The sequence below is a fragment of the Haliotis asinina genome, chromosome 15 (assembly GCF_037392515.1).
Source record: "Haliotis asinina isolate JCU_RB_2024 chromosome 15, JCU_Hal_asi_v2, whole genome shotgun sequence".
NCBI lineage: Eukaryota > Metazoa > Mollusca > Gastropoda > Lepetellida > Haliotidae > Haliotis > Haliotis asinina.
The window spans coordinates 7,619,116-7,642,415 of record NC_090294.1 but is presented as its reverse complement, the minus strand read 5'-3'; the positions used below and the strand labels follow the sequence as shown (position 1 = coordinate 7,642,415).

General features: G+C 39.2%; 1 protein-coding gene across 1 annotated transcript; it reads left to right on the top strand.

The window, feature by feature from the left end:
- Positions 1–9,921: 9,921 nt before the first annotated feature.
- Positions 9,922–22,779, top strand: LOC137265687 (solute carrier family 23 member 2-like). Its single transcript, XM_067801118.1, has 11 exons — positions 9,922–10,172; positions 15,293–15,450; positions 16,166–16,263; positions 16,568–16,668; positions 17,382–17,563; positions 18,539–18,665; positions 18,972–19,128; positions 20,359–20,612; positions 21,331–21,604; positions 21,858–21,953; positions 22,220–22,779. The coding sequence occupies exons 1-11, from the start codon at positions 9,981–9,983 to the stop codon at positions 22,444–22,446; spliced, it is 1,866 nt and encodes a 621-aa protein (XP_067657219.1). The 5' UTR covers positions 9,922–9,980; the 3' UTR covers positions 22,447–22,779.
- Positions 22,780–23,300: the final 521 nt, after the last annotated feature.

Here is a 23,300-nt window from a genome sequence, read left to right as displayed (position 1 = left end):
AGACAAGTGAAAATGTGCGAGTTACAAGATTTTTTGAAAATGTGGGTTTCAGTATCACATTTAAAAAAGTCAATTAGTATCTGCTCAAGAAACACTGTTCCTCGGTTTCTCCATAAACTCTAGAACAATGACTGTAGAGTTACCAAACGCAAGCAAGACAGCTTGATCTTCAGTCTCTCGGATTAGTTGCCAAACTCATTGGTCACATGGGTGCAGAGATGACATATGCCCAGTTACATTATAAGCTTTTTGGGAATATAAAAGACAAGGCTCTAAAATAGTATTTGCGATTTTGAAAGCTCTGTTAAGTCAAACAAGGAGGCTAAGAGTGAACTCATGGTGGGTGAAAACACTTTCAGAAAGTGATTGACAGACCAGTTCGCGAACTTTACATGTAAACTGATGCAATTATAAAAGACTGAGGATCCTGCTATTCAGTGAAAACGTTTGATGGCCGATAGACCCAGCCAGAGCAATTAGATCACATAAATGTTTTAAAGCTTTCCTTTTCTCTCTAAAGGGACTTCATATGGCTACTCCCCTTAGGGGAAAGCATGTAAGAGTTGAGTGTGACAAGATCTGACTCGTGTAATGCTTTAAACATAAAGTCTGGAACTGGTGTGAAACCAGCCGCATCTGGTTGTCAGTGTTTCACATTGTTGGAAAAATAACATTTTGGCTGACAAAGCTTTAAGAGTATTTTCAAATATTACTGAATGAACGTTATGCAGAGGAATGTTCAATTTGATTATCAACATTTTTACTATAGGGCCAACAAATGATATGCTTGAATCAAGGCTTAAGAATATGCTGTCACACTTTGCATCCTGGCAAGCAGATCCAGGAGCAGAAATAGTAGATGCCTTTTCATGTTCCTGAAGTAGAGAAATATTGTAATTTTCCCCATTTATATGCCTCTTGGTAAAGTGTCTGAATAAAACTGAGCGTGATAAAGTTAAAGGTGTGGTCAAGGAATACACTGGTCAATATGGTTTAAAGACCTGTTGTAATTGTGTTGCTTCAGACCAGGCCTTAGATTTTCGAAGCTCTCTTAGCGCTAAGATAGTCGTAAGTGCCATACGTTAACATTAGCTTACGACTATATTAGCGCTAAGAGAGCTTCGAAAATCTAGGCCCAGTACGCTTGCCTCCCCCCAATCAACCGGGACAGGGGAACCACACCCACTAAGGAGCCAGCTGAAGCTGACAGCCTTCCTGTTGTATGAAGATCTCTCCGAGAGACGGGAATTTCTCCAGGCCTTGACAGAGTGGTCTTGGCCTCTTGGCGACAGGGTATGAGACCACAGTACTCATCGTATATCAACGGGTGGATCATGCTCTGTGGTCAAAGGAAGATTGAATCACCGTCATCCAACTACTGGACACTTACTTAATTTTCTTTTGTGTTTTTTACCAGAAATTAGCTTTCAGTGCAGTACACACAACAAATTGTGCCTTATCATGTTGCGTTTTGGTTGATGGGGTCAAGGCAGGGACCCATCCATTAATGTGTAGATTCCTGAAATGTATGTTTGAATCCGGGCCATCTGTTCCAGTATATACAGAAGTATGGAATATTCTGCAGGATTGGTGTTGCTTGGACAGGTATCACCAGATAGTTAACTTTACTGTTTTCTCTTGTGACAGCTCAAGAGTTGACAAACCTTGCACCTCTTTGAGACAGGTCCAATGATATAAGGTAAAACAGGTGCTTCAGCCACACTTCTATTAAATGAACATGTTCAGCGGTCTAAGACAGGCATGTGCAGTGATACAGATATAGACATACCCTCCAGACAATAGGATCTCTGTTATGACTCTTTTTCGTGCATATCTTACCAGGACGTCATCACTCCGAGGGAAGGAGTCAGACCTGTTGTGACTTACACTGAACCACATAAAAGATGTTCACGAGACGCCATCTCAGGGAGGATTCGAAGTGGTGCTTCTAGGTCCTTTCCCTTATTCCGAAAACGTTCACAGCTCTAGGAATTCTTACCTTTGATCGTAGCCAATGTGTTAAAAATGGGCTTAAGAAGTTCGTTGGGCTACGAACGTTTCGAAAATAGCTAGCCAGGAGTAGACGTTACAAAGTTTTAGCCACACAGCAGAAGTGCAGCTGCAACTTCTGTAGCAAGGATGAGTGCTGTGTCCAGGGATCATATTCTTTAGAGCAGATTTCAGCTTATAGGACATTTGCAAAGTCCTATCACAATAAAATTGAAAAGTTTAACGTCTTTGCTGTACCTTTTCATAAGTGAGGCTTGATTCATTTGTTTCTATGTTAAACAGTTTCTTGACACAATTTTCTTTTTCGTTCATGAATTCAGACAGGCGTCATTGACGGAGTGAATCTAAAGGTTTAACAAAGCTACCTACTCATCAGTCCCTCAACACTTAAGTCCCTCCCTATACTTTGTCTTTCACTTATGAACAATTACAAAAACTGACTACTGCAGTCTCATTGAATCCATGTTTCCGTGTGATTGACTGAGTCCTTGTCAAACTTCATCGTACAGGTAAGCTTCATTTAATCATTGGATTATCGGTGAACATAGAGCAACTCTACTCATACGTCTCATCTTACGACAGCCATGGGTAGCTGAAGAACAACTGGGCAGAATTGTGTGAAAAGATGAAATATCTACTGCATTGTATTTTATTATTGTGTAGAGCTATGAGCAGAATTGTGTTTACCTCCGGAGGGACAAATCAGTAACCAACTCCATCGATACAATACGTGGTTATATTGTTAACATGTTAACCATCTCTCGTATGCCTGGTTTAAATAAAGGCACTGATACCTCAAACCTCAAAAGACGAAGTTAGCTGTTACTATCGATGAGTTCGTTCGTTCGTTCGTTCGTTCGTCGTTCGTTCGTTCGATCTCTACATGTTTGTCTACCAAGACTTCAATGGACAAGAAGTTTCTTAAACTCATTGTACAATAATCGCAATGGACACTGGAAACAAATGTTATGGCAGGCCTATGGCAGGGTTACGGCCGTCGAGAACAAATACATACTTGAGGACAAATCAACTTTGCTGTACATGGAAGGAAGGAGTTAGAATGGGCGCAGTTAAATCATATACTCTTCGGTACTGGACATATATGACAACGATGGCCAAAGTTACTGTTACAATACAATGAAAGAAATGGACAAATATTATGATCCATGTACAACTTAAATATTGAATATTGAGGTGGCCCTTGACCTCTTCGTTGAATGTATATACGGTAATATTTATGGAGGTGGTGACGTTAGTGAGTTGGTCAAGTGGTCAAAGCCTAGGTAAGCTGATGACACCCAGCGCTATCTTGTTGGATGCTTGTATTTCGGTTTCTGTAGGGGAGAAATTTAACTCTTTATGGTCTGGCATGACGGGGTCTGGCCGGAAGATGCCATACATGTATTTCATATGTGAATTAGCTCAGAATTTGTTTGTATGTATATTGTTTAACGTCACAATAAAGGATGTTTCTAGATAATCGAGTCTGGATAATATAGTCATTACGGGGTAACTGACATACTAGGCATCGACCCAGGCTTGTTGATTCGCTTGAACTAATCATGTCAGGAAGCCGGAATATGAACTGTTTGAGAGGCATTCTCAAGTCGGACTATGACATTAAACAAATCGGGCAATGACATTCAACAAGACGGTCTATGACATTAAACAAGTCGGGCAATGACATTCAACAAGACGGTCTATGACATTAAACAAGTCGGGTAATGACATTCAACAAGACGGTCTATGACATTAAACAAACCGGACTATGACATTCAACACTTGAACATAGACGGTGACATTCAACAACCCAGACTACATATGACGTTCAGCAAGCAGGAATATGACATACAGTTAGCTACGGCGTATGAACAACATGCATGTGACCAGTTGTGACAATGATCTTCATGGGTGTCCTCTAGTAGACTGCCGTTGTAATATTCTCAACAACTGTGAAATGATAAGCTTTAAGTAGTGTTAATCTACATGAGAGTCATGATTACAGGATGCTAATTATAAGTTGGTCAAATGTAACATATCTATATTTGGGATCATAATTCTTTAAGTACGGATTCTAATACTTTTGTTGGGTTGAGTCCAATCCTCAGAGTCCAGCCTCTAATCACCAGCCGTATAACCCTCTCAGTCACCGCGTCTTGTTGGCGTTAAGCGACGACTTCCAAGTTGCCGTTGCTGAGTCGGCAACACATGCTCATAAATAGATAGATTTCAGAAGTTCAGTAAATGAAAACTGCCAGTTGATATAATTATATCCATTTGGAAATTTTTTCTTGTGATAGTTTTTTCTTGTGGTATATGTCTTTATATTCTTTAGCACTATTGATAGTCCACATACCGTGCTGACCTGGCAGTGCTACGCGAACGTCAACCCTTTCCGTCCGTAGATGCCACAGTGTGAAGTGTAGAATCTTGCACTTTAAAACATAGCAAGTATGTGGCGAATGTATTATTAAACCTACGACTGCAAGCCATGCCATCAACTATGTATAACAACGAGCTTCAATTATAAACGTTGTATCTAACATGCTAGTAAGACCACTGGTAACTACCGTAAAGCGTTTGACAAAAAGTGATAAACAAGAGGTCCGTGGGAAGTACAGAAATCTTACGTCAAGGAGATACATATAAAATCTACTGCATGCACCGAAGATAGACTGTGACAGAGTGAACTTGACAGTTATTATTATTCTTTTTATCCATGAGTGTTATAAATACCAGTATACCAGTATAAATACCAGTTCAGATGTGTTGAGTTAACAGCCATGCGTTCAACAGTTGAATGTCCTAAACGGTCTAAACCGACATCTCCCTGATCTCAAATTATATAAATCCTGTGATTAAAAAATGCTTGCTTACAGGTCAATATACGAATGTCGCGTCATTTAAATGGAAACCGATCTGCAGGTGTACAAGAACATGTGTTGGTTTACAATTCGATTTATCAAGGAAATATGGAGAAAATAGCCAAACACGTATAACTGAAATACTCGTTTACCATGTAATTTAATTTGCCTATATTTAGAATAGCTGTTGTTCTGTCCTAACACACGTTACGCTATTACGAAAAGTAAAAGTAATAATTGATTGTACTGAGGCCTAGGGATGTAAACTAAGATTTAGGAAGGTTACAGTCAAACTGAAAAAACATACTTGTAAACTACAGTAAAAGGTGCTTTACACACTACAATTAGATTTTAGGTGTAATCATCACTTATCAGTATCCGGCAAGGGGAAACTATAAAAGATATACTAAAAAGGATCTTTATAATGTGACCTTTTTCAACTTTTGTCAATTAGCAATCTGAATTGTTTTAAAAACAAGAGTCATCACAAGATGACATATGTAAATGACTACTTACAAAGTGGATTTCTTTATACTTTGTATATCTTGCACGTGTTGATGTCTATCTTTACCTGTGGATTCGCTGACATTCAAGGACAAACCACGTTCACATTGTATTCTAAGTGTGTATTTTAGTGAATGATTGGTGGTTTACTCCACCTTAGTAATTGTCCAGCAATAACAGGGCGACAGAACCGGAAATATCTTTACCCATTGTTATCATTTGAGGAATCGGAGCCATTTTGCGTATTTACAAAATGACTGTCCTCTAATATTATATGTAAAATGACGTCCTAATATATCATAATTGTTGACCCTTTACAAACAGGAATTCCGGTGCGTATGCCGTCACACCTCAAAGCCACACTAACATCGTCTCTGTGCATATGTTAACTTATTTTGCAATAGGTGAGGCATTTCATGTATGGTCACGAAACAGGACTTCTCAGACTCATGAATATATGCCACTCTTGGGATCCCATGCCCAACACATGTCAATTAATCAATGTCAGCAGATCGGATAATTTACACAGGTTAACCTGGGGATACATTCAACATCCACGTGCAGATGAGATAGACACGTTGTCATGCATCTCTTTCTAGGGCTTACAGTTTTACATAGGACGTGACGTTGGGTAAAGGCTAGGGTTTACTCACCCTCTTATCTCTCTTGCAAAACAGTAAATACATTAAAACTGCGTGGATGTATGTAATTCATTGCATATTGTGTTCAAAGTACAAACGAAACTCGAAATGTACGGGCGAAAGGTTTGCGCTAGTTTACATATTTACAAAACCACATCCACTTGAACGTGCCACAATATGATTGGAAGTTACACAATAATGTAACAATGGAACAATATGTAAGAACGCGTCCACCATGACGCAGATAAAGTCCAAATACTTTTGTTATGAATGTCAGAATGTCAAGTTATGTGGCATTGTTAATTAAATGCAGTATTCAAATGTTGTTAAATTTACCTTCTTAACCTTTTAACCCTTAAAAGGATATAAATTTATATTGCTCCCCTTGTCCAGTATTCGACTTTCCAATACATACTATAGTCGGTACATAAAAGACAAGACGGTAATCCCCCGTAAGGGATTATCTGTTGTCATATCAAGCAAGCCGGACAGGTGGGACTAACCCATCCACCCCACTCCCACCTATACCCAACCGCCTGCCCTTGCAGGGGAGACTGGTTAGACCAAGGTCACCACATCCACTAGCTATAGTCAGGGAAGCATATGTATAGCGAAGTCTAAATTCGATACGATTATGTTCTGGGTTGGCATTGTATCCGCTGTCGGGGGTTTCACCTTCATGGTAATCGTTTTACGCCTATATTTAACTCACTCCGAGGCTAACTGGAAACCAAACTTGCACATTTATTCATTGTACTGGACATGACACCGAATGGTCTTATCTGACACCTGTTTGTGATTTTAAAGGTTAGTTCATTTTAAGTGACATAGTGAATTTCAGATAATTTAACATCTGACTGGATGTCTTCCGCCGATAACGAAACGCAGCAAATAAATATAATTACAAATATAATGGCTTAACTGGATCACTGGAAATATTGTCGAATTACATTAGTTGGCAAAGTCGATTTTTAGGCATTCCAAATTTAACACGTCAGTGAAAAAGATTATCCAATCCAGACTACTTCAGTTTTAGTGGAAAAAGTAACATTGCTGTGAAAATTGTATGAATTGTGACATGTGGCTTCCCATAAGGAGGCAAGAGGTATCCGTGAAGAACCAGGTATGAATTGTGAAATGTGGCTTCCCATAAGGAAGCAAGAGGTATCCGTGAAGAACCAGGTATGAATTGTGAAATGTGGCTTCCTGTAAGGAAGCAAGAGGTATCCGTGAAGAACCAGGTATGAATTGTGACATGTGGCTTCCTGTAAGGAAGCAAGAGGTATCCGTGAAGAACCAGGTATGAATTGTGACATGTGGCTTCCCATAAGGAGGCAAGAGGTATCCGTGAAGAACCAGGTATGAATTGTGAAATGTGGCTTCCTGTAAGGAAGCAAGAGGTATCCGTGAAGAACCAGGTATGAATTGTGACATGTGGCTTCCCATAACGCAAGGAGAGGTATCCGTGAAGAACCAGGTATGAATTGTGACATGTGGCTTCCTGTAAGGAAGCAAGAGGTATCCGTGGAGAACCAGGTATGAATTGTGACATGTGGCTTCCCATGAGGCAAGAAGAGGTATCCGTGAAGAACCAGGTATGAATTGTGACATGTGGCTTCCCATAACGCAAGAAGAGGTATCCGTGAAGAACCAGGTATGAATTGTGACATGTGGATTCCCATAAGGAAGCAAGAGGTATCCGTGAGGAACCAGGTATGAATTGTGACATGTGGCTTCCCATGAGGCAAGAAGAGGTATCCGTGAAGAACCAGGTATGAATTGTGACATGTGGCTTCCCATAAGGAAGCAAGAGGTATCCGTGAAGAACCAGGTATGAATTGTGACATGTGGCTTCCTGTAAGGAAGCAAGAGGTATCCGTGAAGAGTCAGGTATGAATTGTGACATGTGGCTTCCCATGAGGCAAGAAGAGTTATCCTTGAAGTTCCAGGTAGGAATTGTGGCTTCCCATAAGGAAACAAGAGTTATCCCTGAGGAACCAGGTATGGATGCAGCAAACAGCATTGCAATATGATGTGTTTAAGATTCGTATTCTACATTTAACTACTGCAACGGTATCTCATTGGTAGTGTAAGAGTGAGTGAGTGAGTGAGTGAGTGAGTTAGTTGGGTTTTACGCCGCTGAAAGCAATATTCCAACAATATCACGGCGGGGACACCAGGAATGGGCTTCACACATTTTACCCATGTCGCGAATGGAACCCGGGTCTTCGGCGTGACGAGCGAACGCTTTAACCACTGGGCTACACCACCGACCCATGGTACTGTAAGATCGGGTGGCAGAAAGAATTCAAAGGTAGTATATCAAAGTGATTCATGCAGTAATAGTCTGTGGGTTAAAACAGTGTGGAAGCCTCCAAAACTCGGACAAAATATACCCCAATTCTAAATATACATAACAATCACTGCCTAAACATTTTGTTACACTTGAAACATAAATAACACTGCCGCATGGCATATTGATCTTGATCATTAATGACCAAATGAATACTAATATATTGACCTTGACCAACAATGCTAACAAATCTGTCTTGATCATTAAAGACTAAATGAACGGTAGTATATCGATCTCGATCATGAACGACCAAACAAAGCTAACATATTGACCTTGATCATTAACGACCAAATCAGTGCTAATATATTGTTCTTGATCATTAACTACCAAATAAATGATGAAATGATCTTGATCATTAACGAATCAAAACAATACTAATATATTTTGTGACGGTTAATACCCTGCCGTGACAAAAGGTATAGGAAATCCTCTCAGAACCAGCATACTATAACATAGATAAGTCTAAAGTATTCAATACAATGTATTGACCAACGAGCAAGATACAACGATTCAGAACTGAGGTTTCCGGTACAATTCAAATGAGTCAGATCTAAAGTGTTGGGTCAAAGATATAATATCAATTCACCAAAGTCTTGGTTTTCAGTGAAACAGTTACTGTTTCATGTACAGTCATGAGAAAGCAGCTTTGAATAAATGCGACGATTTATTAATGCGACACAAAAAAACCATCGCATTTTTCGCATTAATTTATCGCTTGCAATAATTTCCTGGTTTACAGTATACTAAATGTTACGCAGCAAGCGGTGCTGAATGTAGGTTGAAAGTTGGAAAGGCCGAATAATGACACAACTCCTGTATAAGTCCGTTTGTGTATTGTCACTGATTCTTATGCATTCCAGCGAAGTATGGAACCTTCGTGATCGGCAAGTCAAAGGATAGGTAACTCTAAAGCGCAACCTTAAAGGCGTGCCGCTAAAACACTATTACTGATGACACGAAATGTGATCCACAATAACTATCACTCAAAATTCTAAACATTGTGACCCAGTAATAACTATAAGTTAATCAATAATAATACAAATTACAGAAAATACGCTTGGGAAACAACTGATCTTAATGATTAACGCCTAAATCAATAATAATCTGCTCCAGCGTTTTGTTCCAACAAGACCAATGACAAATATTGCCGAAGTCTGTTGATTATGGTGTGAGAAAACCCATCAAATATTACAGACATGTGGTTAAACGGAGAGCATTAACAATCTCACTATATAGATATTTGTATCACAGACGGACATGACTGAATTCTGCTGAGTGCGGCGAAAAACTAAACCCACTCACTCACTAAGAGGGTTATGGGAATGTAACAACATTCAGTGTGAGACACGGGAGGCCATAGGCAGGTGGCTGTGTGACTCCTGTTACTGTGGTTAATTGTTACGCATGTTGGGGTAATATGATAGTGACTTGATAGTGTTTATTTGACATACATAACGGAGAGTGCCAGACAGCCCGACGGGTGGTTTATACACGAATATTTGACTTACGCTGGTAGTGATAAGACTGGAGACGTCTGCAAAACACTGATAAAACTTACCACGAGGACTAACCTGCACTCTTAGCCCCCGAGGAAGGTAAGCTGTAAGAATGGGACCTCTTGAAGATCGCGAGACACAGGAAGAATATCCTACCCGGTTTTCAAACGACGGTATCTCCGACGAAGACAAAGCATTAAATGAGGATGGGGAAAGCGATCGATCTGGGACTGAAGTCGAGAAACTTCAATACAATTTGATACAAATACCTCCAGTTCCGCTAATCATCAGTGCAGCTCTTCAGGCAAGTATTTTACCTCAACTAAACTGTATATATGTTCATTCGGAAGTAGTACATTCGTCTTGGGGCTCGGAATGGCAAAGTAGATGATGAGATTTCAAGTTCGTCCAGATTATTTTCTAGGTTTGTCTCAGCCATAACTGCCCGTTAGTTAAAGCTGGGTTTTATGCGTGAATTTATCCCAGGATCAGACTCATAACGTTAACACACCCTATGCAAAATGTTAACACTCCCTGGGATGTCCCTATTCTTTTCGCACACTTAATCTGCGATATGCAGCGTGCCACTATCATTAACGAAATTACTTACTAGTACTTATCGAAACCTATACATTGCATGCATACAGTTGAAACACTACATTTATGTGTGAAGTTTTGAAAACTCTATTGGATAGTCTATGAAAGATATATCTTTCAAATCTAGACTTTCAGTGTTATGAAGATTAACACTAACATAAGGTATGACTTTACCTCCACCCGTTGGAAATTAGCACTTCATGACAACTGGCCATAACATGTATAACATCAATAATATATGTAAATGGAATTGATTTTAAGTAATATCGATACATAAAACATTAAAAATGCCATTCTTATCTTAAAATAATGCGATGCCCCAAGTTATGTAACTAAACATCGAGGAATGTGCACAGATATCTATGACGTCACAAATATCTGTGTAGTAATACATCATATTACAAACTCACTGACACAATTGTCTACTTATCACTCAAATGACTTCCTTGGGTGATCTAGTTCCATGTAGGTATTTATGTTAAAGCATGTATTGTTGTCAACATATCTTAGCTTAGGTTTGAAAAAAACAAACCAATCTCGTGTGAAACTTTCAGAAACCTCGGCCTTTTCAATTGCCTCCCCCCCCCTCGTCGGGCAATATATGAAAGACCTCTGGCTTTTTCATATGATAATGCCCTGAAAACAGCCATACCCTTTTAGTGTTCTCGTGACATTCTGCACCTGGATCCCTGTGCTGTCGGGCAAATGTTCTTGGTATCTTTGTAAGCCTGTTTTTTCTTCGAAATCATTACCACACATGAATGTTCTTGGATCAAAGCACTGACAGTACCGTACTCACGGCCGTTAATTCTGACACGTGCGTCGATGGATGGAAGTGACGCCATATGTGTTTATATATTGTGAATGTATCCCTAAAATGACCTCTCTGACCTTTCTGATTAGCATTAATATTCGTAAGTGACCTCAACGGCTGCCGTAAAATATCTGCTGGCTTTATCCCAAAGAGAGCATTGTAAGATAAAAATCCAGATTCACCTTCATCACATCTGAAACACATGTGGCCGAAAAGAAATTCATATTTAATTGGCATCTATTTCTGCCGTATTTGTACTTATTTTCATTTGTGATTTCTTTCCGGTATTTATATACGTCACCAGTCCACATATCTAGCCGATCCAGTCCATGTATTCTATGGTCTTTCTTATTGCTACTCCGACGATGCAAAAAGTACATGATTCAAAATCCAAGCCTTTTAGAACTCTGACATTTGTGTATTTTGTTCCTAATGTTTATTTCCTTTACAAATCTACTAAAAGTAAGTTCGGGATTTCTAAATTTGCATTTGTAAATACAAACCTTTGCTAAAGGAAAAATAACACAAAAAATGAAAAGACGATGTATAAACGATATTATTCCGCTAGATTGTCGCTATAAAAATAACTTAACAAGATGAAAAGAGCAATGAACTATATATACTACGTGTGCTCAAATCAGTCCGAAATTATAGTGTCGTCGGCAACATTGTAACCTGTATATAAAAGATGCACTTAATTTAATTAGGTACAAGTTGTATGCAGATTTGAAAAGAACTTCACGAGGATTACTGCACGAATATCGATAAGATATTTATGTTAAAAAGAGGCATTTCAAAATGAGGAGGCCTATATTATCAAGGGGAGACCACTCTTCCCGGCTTGTTTTCCTGGAGTTCGATACTGCCACTGACGATTTTACTGATGTTTCGATGTTGCGAGGATGCAATATGACTAGTTTTTAGACTACGGATCCCTAGATGAGTAGCTTCAGAATTTTAGAGAGCTTATTACCCATTAGGTGTGTAGACTAGTGAAAATGTGGCCACTTTTTGAGTCAACTGTAAACTAGATTTTGCAAAATACTGTTGAAAGATACTGTTTACATGTGAAGTAACGTATTGTAAAACTAATTGTTAACGTTGAAAAGATTATTGTCCTGAGTTCAGTAAGTGATGAAAATTTGCGAATTTTTAACAAAACTTTACACCAAAACGCAGCTGTTCACATGCATCATCCTAATCTATTATATAGTCTCCAGGCCCCACTAAGTAATTGAAGGAATTACAGCAAATTTGAAGGAATTGCATCTCAAATGTAAACAAACGCAGCCCACTCGCGAAACAATTGCAGCGATATCGGTAATTTAGCGGTAATAACAGAAATACATCGGCCCTATCGGAAGCAATGTCGGTAATACTGGAAACACGATCGGCCATCTTCGGAGATTTTTCGGTCGCGAGCGGAAACTCACGCAGCAAAACATGGCGTCGTTGGAAGAAGCACCCGTCTCGGTGAGATTTGTTTTTAGTTTCTACTATTACATTTTTATACTTATCCATCTTTGACCACCCGTGTTGAATGCGTTTAGGTATGAGGTGTTGTCGGGGCAATAGCTTATGTTTTTAGGAAAAGATAGTCACTCTAGGAGAGCGTCACAAGTCATGACCCTGTAGTTTGTTTACGTCTGAACATCGAAGTCGTGCCGATGATTACGAACGTGCGCCAGATATAACATCATTTTTTTCGTAAAATGTGTTTAAATTTGTCAATTGCACTTCGTAGCAAGAAAAATTATGGCTCTTAAACTTCTTCATGGCGCACGTTCACGATGTTCGTAATCATCGGCACGACTTCGATGTTCAGATGTAAACAATCTCCAGGGGTATGACTTGTGACACTCTTCTGCAGTGACAATCTTTTCCTAAAAACATAAGCTATTGTCCCGACAACACCTCATACCTAAACGCATTCAACACGGGTGGTCAAAGATGGATAAGTATGAAAATGTAATAGTAGGAACTAAAAACAAATCTCACCGAGACGGGTGCTTCTTCCAACGACGCCATGTTTTGCTGCGTGAGTTTCCGCTCGCGACCGAAAAATCTCCGAAGATGGCCGATCGTGTTTCCAGTATTACCGACATTGCTTCCGATAGGGCCGATGTGTTTCTGTTATTACCGCTAAATTACCGATATCGCTGCAATTGTTTCGCGAGTGGGCTGCGTTTGTTTACATTTGAGATGCAATTCCTTCAAATTTGCTGTAATTCCTTCAATTACTTAGGGGGGCCTGGTCTCTGGTTCCATCTGCAAAGGGTTTGCAGTTGTTTTCCCCAGTTCGTGGAGTAATTCATCTTCGATGTGAACACACATATATTTACGTTACATATATTGAATGGTTTACGTGAAGCTAAACCTTTGATGGGTAGTATAGGTATTGGGGCATAAGCACTCACGTTAGCTTACTATTGATGCATAAAAGAGACTTACTCTCCCTTTCGACTTGCCTGAAATCGATAACTAAAACTCCGAGGCGAACAGTCTCCAAACTGGGACCACTTGCCATCTGTGGGATGTAAACAATTGACACAAACTCTCATACGCGGTGTTGTCGTTTGTTGCTGCGTTGGTTTCAATCACAAGTTGTGGGTACGATATTCGTCGTGAGCCTTCCAAGGGACATAACTCTATGAGATTCGCTTGAAATATTTTCGGCCGATAGAGGGCACGTTGCACTTTTTCATTCGAACGTTTTAATTCAATATTGCAATCTTAATACGTAATGTTTCTTTGAATAAAATATATGGTAGCTTCCCTGAGGCCTACTAGTAAGCGTTATTGAGAGAAATGAATTATTGTTTTACAGGAGAAGTGTGGAGTGAAATAGCGCCTTAACCTCTTCCATACGTTTCGTTTAATTCATGACAGCGTTTACCTTCAGCGATATAATGTTCAGCGATAATGGTTGTGCTTGATGTTAAGATGTCTGCCAGACAACATGCCTATAATGTACATGATTATTAACTGCTAGTTCATGTAACTGAAATGTGTTCATGACATATGCATTCATGAACTCCTGGAATCGTTTCATGTTGAGCATTTTGGTAGCTATGAACGAATTTGTTGATAACAATGATCACATAGTTACTCCCAAGGTTGGGGGTGAGCTATTCTTCTTCAGCTCACCAAACAAGTATCTAGGCTGATCGATCTCACCGTGGACACACACTGACGTTACCTGTCTGGAACGTTTGCAGCACGACACAAGAACACTGTCACATCTCTCAAGATGATAAACCAATGTTGGACTTTTTGTATGTTAAAAAGGGGCCGCAATGGAGATAGCATTCTGTGTCCATTATTGTGCAGTTGTACTAAATGCTAAATGGGATTAGGAAAAAGAGATTAAATACATGCTATCTATTCTAGATTTGTTTTATTGCATAAATATTAACATACTATACAATCGGACAATAAGATGTAAGGATAATTGATATTTGAGTAACAGATCTGCATTCGACTATCACATTCAGAAAAGTAGTCCGTTTAAATCTGACCATGGTGTAACCACGCACACAGCTGGAATTTGACCTCCAGTTTTCTTACATTAGCTTTTTTAAATATATGTTTTGTATCCTATCAAGGGAAATGATTTTATCCTCAGGAACTTTATTATATCGTGAAGGGAGTGGTTAGGCTGGGGGTAAACTGATGCTTATACGATATTCCTCCAGTAATCACTGTATCGTCTGGTCCGGACTCGATTATTTAGACCCCATAACGTTGGGACTGCTGAGTATGGCGTTCAACAACAAAAAGCGTCAGTTCTAAGTCATTCACAAATGTTTTGTTTCCTAGGATAGAGTCACACTACAGTAAGCAATTTAGCTCAGCACACAAGCATCACATTAAGTCCCTCTTGCATCAAGCTGACAAGCGGTGATATAGTGTTCTCAGCGACGGTTAACAAGACTCATTAACCTACTGTTCTCATCTTCTCAAGTTCGTTACGCACTATATATGTAACAGTTGTGTTTACATATTGTCTCCAGCATGTGTTGTTGAGTCTGACATCGTGTTTGGCAACCAGCTTCATCGTCGCAGACGTGTTGTGTGCAGCTGCTGATAGTCCTTTAAGAACGAGGCTGTTCTCTTCAACGTTGTTCATGTGTGGAATCTGCACAATCCTACAGACGCTTTTGGGAGTAAGGTGAGATGTTTGCGTACGAAAGTAAAAACAAAAAAACCCAAAAACAACAAACACTCAAAAACAACAACAACAAACAAACAAAAAGCCCAAAACAACGTAGCATTTAATGTTAGACTCGCCTTTTTAGCACGAAACAGGGAGTGTATGGGGTATCATGAGACATCATGTGTATTGTTGCACGTTCTGTTTGTGGAATATTCATGTAAAATACCATTACCTTTGATCAGACAAAAACAGCATTTATTGTGTGTTAACCGATATGTTTCTAAAGCAAAACAGCGAAACAGGTTTTATTCTTTCCTCAAAGGATGTCTTTGTTGAAAGTAAAACATCAAAATATGTTAGATATAATCTACCTTCTATAGTGATATACAGATTCTCTGTCAAAGAAACAAAACCGAAAACGCGAAACGCGAATATGAACACCAAATATCATGTAAGTCTCTTATCTGCAAGCATCGTTAGTGATTTGTTACATTTATATTTGAAATATTTAATTCCCATTTGTAAAATGTTGCATTTATATATTTGCATACTATTAGTATTTATTATTAATTTGCGGCATAAGTCCATATGGTAATTTAAAAGATGAAGTCGTTTCAGGTGTGTTTAGCAAGTGATGCAATATTGGCGGATTTAATGTCAACGCGTTAACTTTCCTAATAATAATCACAATAATCACAACAACAAAAATCATTTTACCTTTCATGGACAGACTTCCGGTTTATCAAGGACCTTCTTCATCGTTTCTATCAGCACTGCTTGCCATGCAGAACAATGTCGAATGGTCATGTGATCATGTGACTAAGGGAGGTTTGTATGTACGCTGATTAGAGGAAGCTCATATGAAGGAATACTGCACACAAACTGTGAATTCTTCTCCTTGTAGCAATAGTAGTCGACATCTTTCTTCCATTTAACCGGTCATGTTTTATTGCAATTTCATGTTTATAATTAATGGTCTAAATACATTACTTTAATAACCAGGTGGACTCTAAGGGGACCCCATAAGTTATATATTTACATTTATAAGGAATACTATTGCTAGTCCTTTCTTTGTATCGGGTTATATAATCTTTTACAAAGCGTTGTCTGTGATATTTTGTTTGCCTTTCAGTGTCCAATACCTACAATGAAAACAATGTGACAATATCACATTTTAACATGACTGAAGCGTCCTCAATACACGTGTTCTCTGAAACGGAGAAGTTGCAGATGGTAAGAACTTCTTTATTGATTCTGTACGCTGATATATATTGTGTAGAAGCATTTAACTCGCGTTTATATTTATTCTAGTATGCACATGAATATGAAGTCACATTGATTTTACTACCCAAGAAGAAAGAGATCAGGTAACTGTATATGTCAATTTTTCATAAAACATATTACATTCATGAAAACTAATATGCTAGGCGGTGGGGCAGCTCTGTGGTTAAGGCGTTCGCTCGTCACGCTGAAGACCCGGGTTCGATTCCCCACGTGCTATTGCTGGAATATTGCTAAAAGCGGACTAAAACTAAATTCACTGACTGTTATTTTAAACACGAGTTTATGCATTTTAAGCACAAAAGGAGTAATTTCTAACACAATCAGCAATACCGATCTTGTCACAATTGGGGTTTGGAACAGGGCACAGAGATCAATTAGTGTTGTTCAGTGCAAATGTCTGTGAACATCTCCTTTGATTCCTTTGATCGTGACCGAATTATATCTTGAATAACATGACACTCACTCTTATGGTTATAATATGGCTAAAATAGGAAAATGTGAATGCCAGTCATTTCAGAATGTCAGACATATCTCGGACACTGCAGCGATAGACAACATTTACTTGAATGTAGATCTTGCCTGATATCTTTTGACATATCAACGAATAGAAGCTCCAGATACCCTTGTTTACTAGTTCTCCCTAAATCTCATCTTGGTTGCAGTTGTCTGGGAGTTTAATGGCAGCTTCTCTTGTTGAGATACTGATTGGTTCAACGGGACTTGTCGGTGCTATGCTTCGTTATATTGGACCGATGACCGTGGCTCCTACAATATCACTGATAGGACTTTCCTTATATAAAATTCCAATAATATACTCAAGACCATCTTGGGAAATTGCAATCTCGTAAGTATCTTTAAGTTAATATATTTCCACCATAAAATACGCCTTTCAGTAAACATTTCTTTTACATCTGTTGTCTTTGTTTAGAACCTGCTGTTAGACGGCTGCTTATTGCGATTAGTTGTGTATGAAGCATTTGGAGCATAGCAGTACTGATACCCCAACAAAGGATAATGTCACTATGACATCATCATCTATAACATCAACTGTCAAATTTATCATAGACCCGTGAAGGTCCGGGATAGAATAGTCCTTCATCAACCCATACGTGCCATAAAAGGCGACTACGCTTGTCAGAAGAGGCGACTAACGGGATCGTAGGCACATGTCATCGGTTGTCAAGTGCGCAGATCGATGCTCATGCTGTTGATCACTGGAGTCTGGTCCAGACTCGATTATTTACAGACCGCCGCCATATAGATGGAATATTGCTGTGTGCGGCGTAAAACTAAACTCACTCACTCATTTATCATACCATGGCACAAACAGCACAAATCCATATAATTTATGAGAAACGCATCTGTCACAAATGCAAAAAGCAAATATATGTTTACATGAAAAAAAGAAACACAATTACTTTAGGATTCAAAATAGAGAAGTGATTCAAACATCATTTGGATTACTGATGTTTCCAATTTGGAAAATGTTAGTGATAGCCATATCATTAGATGCTGACTTTAAAGAATGAAGTTTCTGGAATATTTCTCAGCGTAGAGTACTTTAAGGGTAACGCTATTTTTCAGGGCAGTATCATTTGCAGAAGCCCGAGGTCTTTCATTAACTGCAGTTGAAAAGACCGAGTGCCCCTGCAAATGATAATGCCCTGAAAAATGGCCTTACCCTTATAACAACAAATGCTACTTCGAACATTTTACTATATATGTAGTTTCATGTTATTCCTATATAATTTTCAGGAGCCAGTTCTGAGTTTGTAACTGTGGTGTTTTCCAGCTATGTTATTATGTCACTATCTCTCAGAGCTGCTGTCATGGTACTCGTGTTTACCCTCTTCCTCAACAACGTGGAAATACCACTCCCCTCCTGTCAAAGGAAAACACCGAAGGAAGGGAAGAAGCGCGGTTTTCGTCTTTTCGGATTACTTCCGGTATGTCTAAAATGTACCCACCTATATCTATTGTCGATGATACTGTCTCGTCAATTTGACAAATCTGATGACAGATACTCTCGATTTCGAGTTGCAAATTTGACATAATGTGGTTGCTGTTGGACAGTATTTTTATAATCTTTAATTCAAAGGATAACAGTCTTTTTACATTGTTAGTGAAGGTTTAAAAAAGTCCGTGCATGCCAAACAAAATAGTAATTACCTTAGGGAAGCAGACAATACACAAAATGTCTGAATGTGACGAAACACGTCTCCATGAATCCAATATTTGTGGACTTTCTTCAGATCCTGCTGAGCATCCTACTGACGTGGATAATTTGCGCTGTTTTGACTGTCACCAACGTCTTTCCCGATGACCCAGGCAGTGTTCGCTATATGGCGAGGACGGACGCTAAATCGTCGCTGATACATCTAACTCCCTGGTTTATTTTCCCATACCCAGGTATGTTGCCACATACATATATTGAGGAAACTGATTATATCCCTGGGAGATGTATGCGTTTCCTACACAAGACACTCGGATATCGTAAAGACGTGTTACCGTATTAAAAGTGTAGCAAGAGACACTTCTGGTAACGGCCTGTGTAACGTCTAAAGGACAAGGCACTGACTACTGTTTTTTCCGAGCATGATTGTTTCAGCTTTCACAAATTTTTACATGAACATCACGAGTATCGCTCTGCGCAATTTGGACACGATCGTACGCCAAATCTGAATTTCCTCTGACGTTTTAGCTGCCCTACAATTCGTGATCGCATGGTAACCTTGAAATGTTCAGTATGCTCTCTTGGATCCAACTGTTTTTGCTGAGCCTCCTTCAAGCCTTGGCCTCTATCCTTTGAGCATAATAATATCTGCATGTACATGTCATACGGGCACCAAGTGGTGGAGCACAGTTTTTCCCTTTTGTGTGTGTGTGTGTGTGTGCGCGTGCGCGTGTGCGTGTGCGTGTGTGTGTCTTTCAAAATGAGCAATTTTTAAAAAATCAACATGGATTCCATTCATTTGGTCGTTTTTATAAGTCAAGGATCAAACGGATCAGACGGATACCATTCTTTTCAAAAATACATGGGTGACTGATTATGTTGTTTCTATACAAAACGCTAACTTGTGAAACTTGTTATTTATAACAAGTAATAATTTTTCAAGCAGAAGATGCGTTAATAAAATCTCTACGGAAACTCATTTCCAAAGATATGAGGGTTTAAGAACACGAAACTATTCAATTTTTTAACATCGATAAAATCTGTAAGATACATGTTTCGATACACTAGATAGTAATTTCACTTTCTTCCTATTAATAGCATCTGCGGTAAATAGCGAACTATGGGTATAATAGTGCAGATATATGTCATTTGATGTACACATGTGACATTTACATGTGCTATGCCGTGCTCTGTCATCATGTATCATTCTGCCAATCACTGTATTGTCTGGTCCAGGATCGATTGTTTGGAGACTGCGTCGTACAAATGTAATACTGTTGAATGAGACGTCAAACAAGCATGTACTCATGATATTACCAGAGCTGTATTATTATCTTTGCTTTTAACCGATTTCTTACGAAAATGTTGAAGAACATTTGTGTTCAAAATTGGTTCATCTAGGGTGCTTCACTCACCAGTATTCAGATTATTTAGATATGAAATGGGAATTTTCGATTTTCTTTTAGGTCAGTTCGGGATGCCGGGGTTTAGCGTTGCAGTGTTTATCGGGTTTTGTGCATCCTTCCTTGCATCGTTGGTAGAGTCTGTAGGGGACTATTTTGCTGCGTCGAAGGCATGTGAAGTGGATACACCGCCAAATCACGCGGTAAACAGAGGGATCTTGATGGAAGGGCTAGGTGGCCTTCTCTCTGGTGCTACGGGTGTCGGCCATGCCACGACGTCCTTTAGCGGCAACATTGCTGCCATTTCTGTGTCCAAGGTAATATCAGACAGGTCACAGATATCCAACGACACGCTGCTACACAGACTTTTCCTCACTAGGATCTTGATTGTGTATAACTATGTGTGTTCGGGTTGGGTTGACGTGATTTCTGAAAAACAATATTTAAAAATTCAAAACATTACATTTTTGGAAGCTGCGTCCCATACAAAATGTCTCCAACAACAATTAAGTTTAAGTGAAGAAGGGAACGAATCGCTTGCTTCATTATGATGCACACCCCATCACTTGTCTCTGATTGACCTACTTGATGTTGAAACCTATGTAAATCTTGAAATGCTGGAAGACGACAAAATACTGCCTCTCCAGGGTGCAGATACTGTTGACACGATCCCACGTCCTGGACACACATCATGTTCTCATTATAAACTTTGCAACACATCGATGTCATTTTAAACCGTTACGTGATTTTGTATTTTAAACTCGGGTGTTTACATCTTTCAACTAAATACAAAAGTATTTGCCTGTTCACCTAAAAAAACGCGTACAGCACAACGCTAACTTTAGTCTTTCAGCAAATTGGTAAACTGTTGGTTTCAAACTCATATGCGATTTAGCTCTTAGAGATTATATTTACATCAAAGTCTATCATCTGCTTGCCCAATTACCAAAACGACTAAGTCCGAATTAGTTTTCTGTGTCAGTTTTCTGACGTGAAACCTGAGTGATTGCTAAAGAAACTAGTTTGTTGTTTCAGACAGGCAGCAGGCACGTGATGGTCTGCGCAGGAATATTGCTGCTTATCTTTGCATTCCTTGGCAAATTTGGGGCTGGGTTGGCTTCCATACCCAACCCTGCTTTAGGGGGTGTCCTTATCCCCACGTTGGGGATGCTGGTCTCCTTAGGGCTGTCTACTCTCCGTTATGTCAACTTGACTTCCTCCAGAAACCTCACAATTCTGGGAACGGCGATGTTTGTTGGCATATTCCTTCCTGAGTGGATTAATTTGCATCCTGACATTATCAACACAGGTAAAATGTATGACACATATTATACAAGTCATTCTCAGTAAACGGTGGCATTGATGGGGTGGAGTGGGGTGGGGATGTTTGAAAAGAAAAATCTCGTATCTCTTTGTCAAACAGTCCAACACGTCTTTCTTATTTCAAATTTCAGCAGAAAACCCGTATCTTTAACTGGCAACCTGTTGTGTGCTCATGTCTCTGAATGGCAGACATTAATAAATGAAAATTATATTGTACTACATGGTGTTTTTATGTGCAGGAAACACCGAAGGGAACGCCATTTTAAAAGTCATCTTTGGCACCCCAATGTTTCTAGGCGGTATGATCGCAGTGATTCTTGACAATACTGTGAAAGGTAGGCAATAAACGAACTCATGCAGATGATGATTTTCATCTTATTCTTTCCATTTTTACCAAATGTTTTCTTACGTCCCGGAATGCACCATGATAAATATGGCACAGCAACCTGCATATATCAGAGTCTTACCAAGTCAGTTCGGTGCTCTGCCTGTCAGTCTGTATTGAACCGGAATTCCCTCTCTGTTACCAAATATAAATATTATGTTGGATCTACATGTACACATCGTAGTTATTCACTGGATAAAATTACAATTTTTCCAGGTTCTCTTGAGGACAGAGGAATTGCAAAATGGCGGTCGGGTCCAGATTCCAGCCCTCGGGAAGAAGAAACCGTCTCCAATAAGGTTCCCTCGTCGGTTGCATATAGTTGGAATTGTATACCAAGTCTGTACAACAAGCTACATTTCCTGTCTTACCTGCCTTTTATGCCACCGAGCAATGAAACCCATGTTTTAACATACTCGTCAGAAAAGGATAACATCATCTAGATATCAGGTGCTTCTCCGTGGGGATCGTTGAGTTGGTCTCTGTTTGTCGAAGCTCTTTATGAGTGGACAAATAAGGAATTCACTCTGTTATGGTATGTCGGAGCCTCGTTCTGAATTGAATTCTTGTAGACGCTACATCGATTACTTATATTATTTCTGCGGTTATATCTAACTTTGGATATCGCGAGATATATCTGGAAGTTTAGGTTTCTTTCAGCTGTGGGACAACGGTGTTGAACTGAACTGGAATATTTCTGACCTATAAGATCATTACCTCCTTCTCTCTCAATATACATGCATGTACGCCATGCTTCAATACAATGTTATTTGTTACGTGTTGTTGTATTGTTTTTACACGTTTTGTTTCAGTCACCTTGTTTTAAACCTCGTTCGTGGATCGGAGGTATTTTGGAGTTCTTAACGCGCCAGGCAATATGTTCACACTCCTGGCACTACAGCAGGTTGCCAGAACCGGGGCGGTGTATTGTCAGATATGCGATCACAGTTGACACTAAGAGGAATCCGATGAAAATGTAGGGGAACACTACAGGTATTCCTTATTTATTCCATTCCTAATGGAAACTGCTTCTTGCAGAAGATGATCTTCAATCAAAATTCGGAACAAAATGATGGTCAAAAGTTTGCTTTCGATGCTTTTCGAGTCTTGCTTTTCGATTGATAAAAACGCGTAGTTTCGTTAGATTTTTACTAAAATTCTTGAGAACATCAAGTATCAACGGAACTGATTTATATCCTATTTTATACAAAATTAGTTTGGCATATTAATTGTCTTGAGACAACATAGAGTACTATATCACCCCACATACATCACTGATTCAGCACCGTGTATGTAT